The sequence below is a fragment of the Notothenia rossii genome (assembly GCF_949606895.1).
Source record: "Notothenia rossii genome assembly, chromosome: 9".
Classification (NCBI taxonomy): domain Eukaryota; kingdom Metazoa; phylum Chordata; class Actinopteri; order Perciformes; family Nototheniidae; genus Notothenia; species Notothenia rossii.
In genome coordinates, this window is record NC_136907.1 from 37,082,311 (window position 1) to 37,095,356 (window position 13,046).

General features: G+C 39.6%; 2 protein-coding genes across 2 annotated transcripts in view; one reads left to right on the top strand and one right to left on the bottom strand.

Moving 5' to 3' along the window:
- Positions 1–13,046, top strand: part of bpnt2 (3'(2'), 5'-bisphosphate nucleotidase 2) — a 51,873-nt gene that overhangs the window by 7,069 nt on the left and 31,758 nt on the right. The window contains exon 3 of the mRNA XM_079649362.1: positions 1,653–1,799. Coding sequence (XP_079505488.1) covers positions 1,653–1,799 — 147 coding nt within the window. The remainder of the gene's footprint in view (positions 1–1,652; positions 1,800–13,046) is intronic.
- LOC307018874 (uncharacterized protein) lies at positions 7,002–11,045 on the bottom strand. Its single transcript, XM_079649360.1, has 11 exons — positions 10,928–11,045; positions 10,671–10,793; positions 10,250–10,552; positions 10,033–10,124; positions 9,592–9,633; positions 9,297–9,364; positions 9,127–9,213; positions 8,710–9,020; positions 8,101–8,273; positions 7,754–7,968; positions 7,002–7,642 (listed from the first exon to the last, which is right to left on the bottom strand). The coding sequence occupies exons 1-9, from the start codon at positions 11,037–11,039 to the stop codon at positions 8,173–8,175; spliced, it is 1,239 nt and encodes a 412-aa protein (XP_079505486.1). The 5' UTR covers positions 11,040–11,045; the 3' UTR covers positions 7,002–7,642; positions 7,754–7,968; positions 8,101–8,172.

A 13,046-nucleotide genomic window follows, 5' to 3' on the forward strand; every position in this document is an offset into this window, starting at 1 on the left:
AAAGTTGAAAAGCAATGATTAAAAGTTTAACTATTCCGAGCTTTGAACCAGCTGCGCGGAGGATATCGCCGCATCCTGGCCGCTGGCTCTATCCACTGGGCTATCAATTCCTTAGACCATCAAAGGGTTTTTATATTACTAATTGTCTTTTTGTTCACAACTTCTCCACATTTCGAAGTGTTTCACGAGCCAGAACGACCTATTTTTCTTCCTGGCTTGCTATAATGATCCAATTCAAATGCAATGCCAACAACAACTCAACAGCAACAATGCAAACTACGACAACAACCCACACATTGCGCATTGTTTAGAGTGGTTATAAAGTGTTGAAGCGCTCAAATTTGAAACTGTTTCAACCTGTCACCTGTCAGAATTGAGACGAGGCAGTGCATTGAATCACCTGATTGGACGGCGATCCAGTGAGTTGATTCATTCAGGAAATGAAGCAGTTGCTGGTTCGGATGTCACATGTCACGTGATTTGAAGCAGTTGCTGCTTCGGACGTCACATGTCACGTGATTTGAAGCAAGCTTCGAAGCACTGCTTCTATGGAATAGGAAGTCCAGGATTGAAGCTCCGTTCGAAGCTTCAGTGTCAAACTGCCATCACTACACCAGACATCCCAAGTATATTGCTGAACTGAAACAGTTTTGTAAAGAGGAATGGTCCAAAATTCCTCCTGACCGTTGTGCAGGTCTGATGTGCAACTATAGGAAACGTTTTGTTAAGGTTATTGCTGCCAAAGGAGGGTCAACAAGTTATTAAATCCAAGGGTTCACCTACTTTTTCCACCCTGCACTGTGAATGTTTACATGGTGTGTTCAATAAAAACATAAAAACATATTGTTTGTGTGGTTTTAGTTTAAGCAGACTGTGTTTGTCTATTGTTGTGACTTAGATGAGGATCAGAAATCCAGGTAGTTCCAAAGGGTTCACATACTTTTTCTTGCAACTGTATATAGTTACAGCAAAAGTATAGATAGAGACAAAAAATACAACGCTACTAGATAAAGGGCATGCACATCATATTTAAAAGAGAAATTACAATTGACAAAGTACACATTTGTGAGAACAAATTATAAACATTTACAAAAGTACACATTCGGTTAGAAAAGTAGTAGTAGCAGCAGCATTATTTATCAAATAAATGACTAACAGTCAGCTGAATACAGTGTGGTAGAAGCTAGATAACAGTGCTTCAATTATATATTGCACAGAGTTACTCAAAGATTCTTGTTCCACTGTTAAAATTGTCCAACTAAGAAGGCAGACGGTAATAATAATAATGTTAACCAGGTACATATTGCATATAAGAGTTATTGCACCACAGTGACAGCTCCTGACTGATACAGTTATCCACTGTGCTGCTGAAGTTTCACATGCAGTCATCTGAACCAATGACTCTACATCCGAGCCTTCATGCCGTACACCGACTTCAATTAAATGTATTATGTCAACAGATAACTGTTTTTGGTTAGTTGAAAGCAATAAACCTAAGTTTAAATAAAATATTAGCTTCAACTTAATATATTTGCTGTCAACTAACCTGATACAGTTATGTGCCATTTGTTGACCTAATACATTTAATTAAAGTCAATACTTCAGTTTTTTCAGTGTATTAGCATGAGAGTTGTTCTTTTTTTCCTCCACAGGTGAAGAAGGTGCGTGATGAAAATAGCCTGAACGAGAAGTCAAAGGGCAAGACGAAGGAGGGAGCCAATGAGCTTCTGACTACAGGCGACCTGCAGTCTCATAGGAAGATGTTCAACCTTATAAGCAACACCTTCCCCGAAGTCACGGTGAGTGACTTGTTTGCCTTCCAATATGTTGATGATGTGCCACTTGTGTGTAATCATCATAAAATAAAAGGCTTTCCACAAATATTCAACAACGAAATAGGCCTTTAGAATTGTCATACATATCAAAACAAAGAGGCAAAAGTCAAAGAAAACTAGAAAATACATTTCGGCTCAAAATGCGTGCGAATGCTGTAAACTGTGTACATTTATGGCTGAATTTAGCTGAAAAAGCTGAATATTTTATTAGTTCGATGGTCTCTGTAGCTGCTTTTAGCTACAAAAACCAAGTAAGTGTGTTGCTGAACTTAGCGGAGAAATGCAGAAAAGTGAAATGATTTTAATCGAAATGGTTACAGCTCAAATGCATTGCAATGACTTTGTTGAAAACTTGAAAGTGAAATGTTAAACTGGAAGAGTAGGAAACATCATAAGCTTAATATTTAAAAAAAAGTTTTAAAAGCTATAAACAAAAAAATGTATAGCCTCAATGTCCTTAAATAGCTGAATAATGTAATAGTTGAAAGTAGGCTGAAGGAGTTAGATAATAAATGTAAGTAGTAGAGAATGAATGTGTATTAAAAAGAGAAAACGCTTTGAAAAGCAGCAGAATATTTTAGCTGCAAACTTTTGAACTAAAACCATACGTCACCAATAATGTATAAAATAGGTGGAACATGTTGAAGTAAGTATGAAGTCTCCTTCAGACAGAAAAGAATAGGCTCAGACAGTCTGTTAACCAGTCAAGCCCCAAGCTTGTTTTTCAGGCCTCAGGCTCGAAAACGACATTTCCAGAACAATTGACTATATTATGGAGCTAATTTCCTGCCATAACTCCACAAACAAACTAAACAGGTTTTACAAATGCCTCATGATTCACTAACAAACACAATTTGGTTTGCAAATACAAAACACCATCTACAAACTAATGCATTTAGTTTTGCAAAGAAAAAACGTATCTATCAAACAAACACATAACATTTTTCTAATAAATCATGTTTCAGAGACAAATTCAGCATAGGTTTTACAAGTACACACATTTTTTTTTACAACTACAACACTTTTTTTTAAAAGTGCAAAACTTGTTTCTACAACTACAAAACTTTTTCTTCTCACGGCGGAATATTACTGCCAAAAGTCACGTGACTTTTGGCAGTAATATTCCGTAGTGGCTGGCACATGCTCCACGGCAGCAGGGGGCGCTACTGAGTCCATTGGGGAAGGCGGGAGCATCCCGCCGGGAGGTTGAGCAGAGCATGGAACAGCCCTTGCCAACCTGATGACAGCGGTGTTTCTAGCGATCCAGTACGGTGGCCCTGAGAGGCCAGGGTGCTGCAAATAAAAGAACGCTGCAAATAAAAAAAAACGCTGCAAATAAAAAGAAACAAACGCAGCGCAAATAAAAACGCCGCGATGCAAATAAAAAAGCCACAACGGAAGTGAATTACCGGGGACTATTATTGCTGATGCACATGCGGTTTTTTATGCGAGAGAAGAAGAAGTCTGGGGGATCTCCAGGAAACATCTCATGGGTAAGTTTATAATGTTAAAGTTACACAGGATGTAGATAATATCTGTCGCTGCCGTATTTATGACTTTAAATGATGTTATTTTGTGTGTGGGAGCAGATTATGTGTCCATCCATCCATCTATCTTCTCCCGCTTATCCGTGGTCGGGTCGCGGAGGTGGCAGTTCCAGCAGAGAGCCCCAAACTTTCTTTTCCCTGGCCACATCAACCAGCTCTGACTGGGGGATCCCAAGGCGCTCCCAGGCCAGCGAAGAGATATAATCCCTCCACCTGGTTCTAGGTCTCCCCCTTGGTCTCTTCCCAGCTGGACGTGCCTGGAACACCTCCCTAGGGAGGCGCCCAGGTGGCATCCTAACTAGGTGCCCGAACCACCTCAACTGGCTCCTTTCGATGCGAAGGAGGAGCGGTTCAACTCCGAGTCCCTCCCGGATGACCGAACTTCTCACCTTATCCCTAAGGGAGACACCAGCCACCCTGCGGAGAAAACCCATCTCGGCCGCTTGTACCCGATTATGTGTGTAGTGTATAATGTTAGTAGAACATAGCTACTTTTATCTGCTAACGTTAGCTGTTTTCTAAACAAACGGATCTGAGCCGACCGGGACTTAAAGATGATGCTAAGACACATAAAGTAAGTTGAATATGCCTTCATTCAACAGACAAGCTCGGGTCCTCTCCTCAACATGCTCTGAAGGAACAACTTTTACTGAATTAGGGCTGGGCAAGTTAACACGTTATAATCGTTGCCCAGCCCTATATTGAATACATACAAGTATAGATCTTCACTAACATCCTGTAGTCAATCTTGACTCCATCAACATGTCATCTAAATGTGCCTGTCTAGAGATAAATGAGGGTCTCTTATCCTGCTTAGAGATAGAGAAGGGTCTCTATCCTGTCCAAGATCTGCTTCCTTTGAGAAGTTTACTGGCTTTAAATCTTTCTTTTTTTTTAAATGTATTTTGACATTGTAGATGCATGGTTCAGATATTAAGTGATTGCAGCTGATATCTGCTGTTAAATTAGTGTCAGCTGTTTGCAGGTAACATTACCTGCTGCAATAGCTTACCAAGTAGCTGTTACTTCATTGCAAATGAATAACATTCACATTGCTCCTTTTCCACAGGCAATGTATTGTCCATATTGTGGGACTGCTGGGTGTTTTGGGAGGTTTTGCGGCTCCTGTGGCAGCAACATTGAATGTTTGGCTCCCTTTCTCGAAGATGGTAAGCTCCTCCTTAAAAGTCAAGAATTTCACCAGTACAGTGATAATGTCTTATTTGTTTATGATTTGTTGCCATTTTAATATATGCTATACACATATTATTGTCAGTCATGGCAATTTCAACATGATTTAGAACTACTGATAAAAAAAAATGCCAACAAGTAAAAAAATCAGGTGAAATACCAAAGTTGACCAATTATGTGCTCCTTCGTGTGTGTGTGTGTGTGTGTGTGTGTGTGTGTGTGTGTGTGTGTGTGTGTGTGTGTGTGTGTGTGTGTGTGTGTGTGTGTGTGTGTGTGTGTGTGTGTGTGTGTGTGTGTGTGTGTGTGTGTGTGTGTGTGTGTGTGTGTGTGTGTGTGTGTGTGTGTGTGTGTGTGTGTGTGTGTGTGTGTGTGTGTGTGTGTGTGTGTGTGTGTGTGTGTGTGTGTGTGTGTGTGTGTGTGTGTGTGTGTGTGTGTGTGTGTGTGTGTGTGTGTTGGTACGAACGAAGGGAACCGAGTCCTACTTGGTGAGAGCCGTTCTTTTTATCGTTGGTTCTCTGCCTGCCATAAATCCACTCGCCTTTAAAAGGAACTTGCTTTCCTGAATGCACATTAGCCATAGATGATGGCATAACGCATGCTGCTTGAGTAGTAGTTTCGCTGCCTGTGTGTGTGTGTGTGTGTGTGTGACAGAGGTGCCCAAGTACTTTAAATCTATCTGGATGGAAAAAAATGTAAAATTACATTAGAGCTGTACACTAACATGTTCCCAAGGGAGTTTATGTGCTCCCAAATGAAATAATGTAGGAGCGCACCAAGAAATGTACAACATCTCTAGAAATATTGTGACTTTTTAGCAAAAATATTGTGACTTTTTACTTGAAGTTGTCTTTTTTTCATGAAATACAAAAGTTTTGAATTCCACCATTAGGACTCAGTTCTGGATCGAGCTCTTCAGTGACCTTAGAGAGAGGCACCTCTTCAATGGGAGCCATGAGCACAAGTGTCTGCTGCGATATGTGTTTTTGGGCATCTTACAAAAAGACCTCGATGAGTACAGACAGCTGTGGAACAACCACACCATCCGACCTGTTCGCCTGTCTCAGTGTCCATCAGGTAAACCTGATGCCATGTACCACCTGCCTCACAGGTTTGTATTCAAATTGTTTGGTAATATTAATTTAAAATATATCTGACTTCATATAATTTGGTGTATCAGCCCAATATGACAAGTTTGTCACTTGATAAATAACGTGATTCATTTAGTCTGAAAACTCATTATTTCAAAATGATTTCAAGTCTTAAACGACTAAAAATGGATTCCAACACAAAACCTAAATCAGAAGATATCCAAAGCTATTCTGTCGATTTATCTTACTCAATTCCAAAAAGTACCTTGTGTTAGAAAGTGAGTAGAATGACCATATTTGACTGAAAGAGCTGCTGTCAACCTGAGATTAACTTCTCAAGTCAAAGCTCTTTGTTTAGGATTTAATTAACGAAGAACTGACTCAATGGAGTTTTAGTTATAATGCTTATCTAGCATGTTTGGGGGGTTAAGTGATCCATTTGTAATCACTTGACTCATGTTTCAATTTATGACTGGTCTTAGGTTTGGCACAAGGGAGTGTGGATTTCCAGTGTCCTGGGAAGCCCTACACCACTTTGATGGCATCATGCAAGCATCATCCTAGTACAATTTGTGTGGTGATGAGAATCTGGAGATGCATTTTGTGGACTTGCAAAGACGGAGTGGGTTGGCTCCACCAGTGAACTGGACAGCTGCTGTTCAGAATTACATTTCCATGAAAAACATTTTGTGTTGAACCTTTTTTGTGTGTACAAGTTTCCAATGTAGGTTGAATATTATTTAGAATGCTGCAATTCTGAGTAGATAAGTCCAGTGAAATATTCAGCTTGTATCTTTGCATAAGTCATTAGACTGAAACCTTTCTTTGTTTAAATAAACATACAGCATATTCATTTATTTTGTAAAACATGTTTAGTGTTACATCCGTGTTATCAGTTGAAAGGTCGATCGTCAGAAAATTATACACCTAATATTTTGGTAATTGATTTTAATTTTGTTTTGAATATAAGCAGGTTCCAGCCTCTAAAATGTGAATATTTGCTGGATTAATTTGTTCTCTGTGAGGCTTCACTTTCTGACATTTTAAAGACCAAGGCGTGTCCAAAATCACTCTCATTCACTACTCCCTACTACTTATATAGGGAATTCTATATAGGGAGTATTGAGTGATTTCAGACACAGCCCATAACAAATTGATGAATCAACATTCATTCATTGCATCAGTCACATATGCTACTGTTATTTCTGTTTTCACAGTGGATCTGAGAATAAAATCTTGTGAACCAGCTACAGCCGTGTCATCTTTGTAGCGAGTGTGTAACATATATGCTATACGTAGAAAAACAAGTCCTTACGTTAAAATGAAACACTTTTAAACCATTTAATGAAGAGTCATTCAGCTTTACTCTTTCACAAAGTCCATGTAAAAACATGTTGATAAAATGGGCAAAACAAAATTGGCACATTTGCACGACAAGGTGCCTTTTGCAGTCTTTATTTACTGTTTATGTAAATATTTGTAAAACATCTTAACACATGTTCTGAACTCTTGATTTAACCACGGTCGACCTTACCTACCTAACGAGAATACAATAACAATACAATACAAATGTGTGGTGTTGTTCACATGTTGGATATGAAATAGGACAAATCTGCCATGAAAAATACTCACATCTCTCTTACGTCACAACATTTTGGTCTGACAGATCGCAACATTAAAACAACGGACTGTGTACTGTGTGTGGCAACATTAACTTTTACCACAAGTTATTTAATTGTTTAAAGGCACCCAAAGCCGGGGGAATTATTAATGCCAAAGTTCATGTTGGCTTTGAAGGCACCATAAGTGTCCAAAAGAGGAAGCTTTAAAATGTTGGCACAGGTATTTGCCATTGGGAATGTTGACGTTGTAGAACATAGGAACTGAAGGCGTGGCAGAGGACTCATACCAGCAGGAGGCACACATGGCACACCTGTAGCGAACATTAACACCTCCTCCAAGGTCACTGAGCTGTCATTTTCTAAAAAGTAGAGAACATTGGAATCAATTGACAGTAAATACTATCTACATCAACACCGGAACTTTTTATAATCTGTGTGTATAAAAATCAGACAAGAGCAAATTGACTAACCTTCACAATCGAGAAGATAGTCTGCCCAGTAACTCATAGCTTTCTCTTCCTGAGCCCTTCTGTTGCTTCCCTGTTGACTAAATTCAGGCTGGAACCGATTTTCCATCTCTGCAGCAGACAGCTTCACATCGGCATGATAGAGAGCAGGGGTCAGGACCGTCGGATGCTGCTGCAGAGCTGTCAGAGACTGCAAACTTTCAAGTCCAGCCTTGAATCTAAAATACAATTAAAAGATGCATGCAAAGATACATATGCATCATGTAGAAGTAAGTAAGCAAGAAAATGGGACAATAGCAACACGTTTTTCATAATTATTTTAGCAATAACAATGAAATACAAAAACCTACCTTTCGATTGCAGTGTTGTTCCTGTGGATTATGTACCACTTCAGGTAATCCTCTACTATCATTTTTTTTTCTTCACATGACCTGACATGTCTGAAGCACCCAGCAGTCTGCAACATGGCACTGTTCCGTATCATCAAGTCCTGAAGGATCTCCACTGAGGGTGAATTCTGAATCTAAAAGAAGAGATAACAGAGTCCCACACATTTCAAATATGACACGTAATTATAAAAAATGGTAATGCCAGAAGTATATCTTGAAAGAATGGTTTAACGGACAAAACTCTCTCTTTACCTATTCTAGAATTTCACACCCTTCTCATACCTCTTGTAGGACTTTCCCTATCTCCTCATCTGTAATGTCTCCGACAGATGCCTTGAAACTGCTCTGCCCTGAGATGTAGTTGACCAGATCCTCTGACAGAAAATTAGGACCAGGTCCACCATGCACAATGGACACAGCAATCATCTTCCCTGCTAAATAATACTCATCCTCTCTGAAAGCTGTCCAAGATAATGCAGAATAAAGAAATATTAAATCAGTTTCCATATTTGAAAACACTCCAAGGTTGAAATATGGGTTCTTTTAAAAACATTATACACAAAACAGAACCTGTTGAATTGTAGACCAGGTAGCGGCTCTCCACAGGTCCATCAAATATGGGCCGTTTGTTCAGCTCTTTCATGAGAAGGGAGAGGAATTCTCTCTTGGGGCCACCTGTATCGAGACCTTCCTCAAACCTCCCTTCATCGTCAGAGAATTTCACCAGGATGTCTTTCTTTTCTGAGAATGTTGCCCTTTTGAATCCTCTGACTGCTCCATCCCAGATGTTCGAGCGACAGATGTTAAATCTGCTGACAGCTCGATGGTCAATCTCTAGGGCCAGGTTTGCAGTTATCTCAGAAAGTGATTGCTGGTCCACCCTGTCATCAGATAAATTATGACCATGTTAAATGGTACACCATAGCACACATTTTTGATCAGGAAAAATAACAACCACAGTTGAAGTAAGGGTAACTTTTCTCTTACTTTGTATCCTCTGGAATACTGCACTCAACACTGTCTGAGTCATCCTTATCCTCTATTACAATGGGCGCATACAGCTGAGTATATTTGCTGAGAAATTGACATACACAAGTTTACATTGTTGATGTTTTCATATAAAACATACTTGAATTGTAGAAAGGAAAGTATAATACCTATAGCACGCAGTTTCCAGCACACCTCCTGATGTTCCTGGGCCCTCTTGTGAGTCAGAAAATAAGACCTGAATCACAAACCATAACAGGGATAGGACAGGTAAGTTGAAGTATTTTAAATCATGGCTATCAGAGGGCTGATTTAGAAAGAAAAGACTATTCTAATGTACACAAACGTGGATCTCTGGGTCAGTGTGACACGTTATTTCATGTAGTTTAAGACATTAATTGTGTGACAATATTTTCAGACAAGGCTAAATGTGAACAATAGACAATGTTTAGGAGCCACAATTACCGGAGCTGCTGAATCACTGCCTGACTCTGCAGGTTCCCATACCTGGAAGTAAAAAATAATATATCAGTGTGACACTTCAAATTTGACAGAACTAGAGCTTAACCCATTTGAACATAAATATTGAATTCTATTATTCTGACTGATAGTGTATGTGATTTGCGACAGGGGGAATGATCCTTCTTACATTATTACTTTCAGTGAAAAACATACAAATTATTATGGTGTGATTTCGCAGGGATCTGCACTAAATAAAGTTATTTTCTTAAGTTTGTATAATATATATAGGCCAGGACGCTGCAACATTTACCGCAATTTAAAATGCTATTTTGGGACATGTTTCATCGTAAAGATATGCCGTCTATGTGAAATCTAGAAACATTTTCACTTCCAGATAGAATTTACAATATAAGCGATCTAAGATACAACAAATGTAGTACTCACTAATGTATCAGCTGCATTGAATTCTGCAGAAGTTGGACTCATGATGATCACCTCTGAATCCGATGAGTTGGATTCAGAGCTGGTTTCCTGAGCTGTGAAATACAAGAACAGGTATAAGAGGATTTTAGACTACTCAGAACAACAGAGTGCTTTCCTTGACAAACAAATCAATTAAAAAAGCTCTTCTTGGTTGGTAATTCATTTCACAATTACTTACAAGATGTAAAGAAATCTTCAGCTGTACAAATGTACAGTGTGATACGTTGGTAGGCCTTCCCCACTACCTCTTTGTACTCGTTTAGAGTGAAGGGTACTTCTGTTCCTGGTATATTAGTTATCTTTGTACCGTCAGGGTAGAGCAGTACGTAGGGACCGCCATGTACATTTCTGTCGAAGGTCTTCATTTTTTGCTCAGCAGCTCTCTGCAATTCGTCCGCATCCGACTCTGGTCGCATCAAAAGGGGAAGTACTGTTCCTCTTACAGTCTTCAGTACACCATCTTTCAGCCTCATAAGGCCTACTGAAATCGACAGAGAAACAATGAAATAGGCGACTCTTAACTAGTTCAGTGACACTATAAATACATGACAGAATGGACTGTCGGCAAATTATTAGTATATCTCAGCAAAAAAATGTACCCTCACAACCTTCAGGTTGTCTTTTGATGGTGTTTTTTTTTTTCTTAAAACCTGCTCGTCTCTCCTTCTCTTTTACACTCCGGAAAGTCAGAAATAACTCCAGTGTGCTTTTTCCTGTAGCCTCTGCTTGAAATAAGAGTCCAATCAATCTTCAATGACAAAGAACAGAGAGACATACAGTGTTCTCACCCATACTCATAAGATATAGAGTGTACATTGCCTAAGCCTAATTCAAAAAATAAAAAAATAAAAATTACCTGCACTTGTGCCTGTTTTATCAACATCACACAGGAATTTGATGTCCTTGCCACATGAACAGCAAAAGGCTGATTTAGAGGCCTGCTGCTGTCCACAAAAAGGACAATACATTATGACCTGCAACAAAACAAATAAAGTATCATTAGGCTTCAATTGCATGAACATCTATCTATCTATCTAGAAAGCAAGAAATGTCCGTGTGTGTGTCTGTGTGTGTGTCTGTGGCTCGCATATCTCTCTGACTGTTTGTCAGATCGACCTAAGCTTTCGGATATGGCTTGCGGATTGCACGATGATGTGCATCCTTAATTTAGAATTTTTGGGATTCATTTTTCTAAACCTTTTATTTTTGACGAATATGGTATGGTGGTAGGTAGTCTAGATTTAAAACGGTTCAAGCTGCACGGATAAATCGAGCAGAATCAAACAGTTTTCACAGACAAGCAAACAACTTGAAAATAGCTTTCTGCAGTTTTGATCAAAGCTATGTTCTACTAACATTATACACTACACACATAATCTGCTCCCACACACAAAATAACGTCATTTAAAGTAATAAATAAGGCAGCGACAGATATTATCTACATCCTGTGTAACTTTAACATTATAAACTTACCCATCAGATGTTTCCTGGAGATCCCCCAGCCTTCTTCTTCTCTTGCATAAAAAAACGCATGTGCATCAGCAATAATAGTCCCCGGTAATTCACTTCCGTTTTGGCTTTTTTATTTGCATCGCAGCGTTTTTATTTGCGTTTTTATTCGTTTCTGTTTCTTTTTATTTGCAGCGTTCTTTTATTTGCAGCACCCTGGCCTCTCAGGGCCACCGTAATCCAGCGATCTGGGTCAGTGTTATAGTGATAATATTATAAACAAGGTGACAACGACAACATCCAAGACACATATTGAGCCCAGAAAATGAATGTTAAGACAGGGTGTCCGCGGGGTCTTAAAAAGTATTAAAAGTTGATAAATCAATTTTGCGAAAATTAAGGCTATTAAAAAGTATTAAACGGCATTTTCCAAGGTATTAAGAAGGTCCTCAGCAACGACAACATGAAACACCCTTTAATTTACTGAAACGACATGTCGGGAAACCCCCTCAAGGCGGCCCCATGCATAGCCCGCCGTAAAATGCTGCTTCTTATTTTAAGTTTCGTTGCCTTGCTCCGCTCTGTTGGGGGGGGGGCACTAAACGACTACGGTAACGATAACGGGTCCCAAGGTGGTAGACCGGCATACGCAACCCTCTGGGGGTCCAACGGCTCCGTGTGTAAACCCTATATGATCATTTTCTGATAATGATGAAATAGCCCCGCCTCCCTCTCCCCACTAGTGATGTGTCGGCTCTTTTATGTGAACGACGGGAGCCGGTTCGCGCCCGTGAACGAGCCGGTTCATCTTTTTTTTTGCGGAGGGATCTAGATCGGCATGAAGGCAGATTATGCAATGTGCAATGTGCACATTATCCCGCTTATTACATGGCCACATTCTAAGCACAGTAACGACATGACTCCCAATATTAATTGAAATGCTTTTATGGATTTAGAAAATTATTTTATTGATTTAAAAAATAGTTGTATGTATTTATTTAAATCGACATGCATCCGCTAAAGAAAAAAAGTCCGTTGTTACTGTTTGAACTAACGTAGCAACGGCAGGAACTGCTTCGATAGTGTTTTTGAGGAGCTTTTTGATTACAGATTTGAAAACATCGTTGCTTGCTTTAAAAATAGCACAATTCATTATGTCAAACCTTGGAAAGTATCTAGATATCCCTGCCCTAACGCCAAAGTAAATATCAACTGAATATGTGTCGCCGTTTGATGTCTATGTCTGGACCGCTGCGTAAAAAGGAGGGTTTCTGCCCCGTTGCTTCTCTTCTTACTTCTATCAGAATAAAACACGGAGGAGGGAGATCTCTTTTTCTCCCCCTCTTCTGAGAGCCCAGCAGCTGATCTCAGAGCACGCTCCCCTCTCCTGCAGGGGGGCGTGGTCAGCTGCAGCTCACAGAATCTGCCTTTTCTTTATATATCATTTAAAAATGTCGATACAGTATCCCCTTTTAAAAAAAGTTTTATAGGTGTTGCTATCTGTTTTGTGTATCGTGGTTCCACAA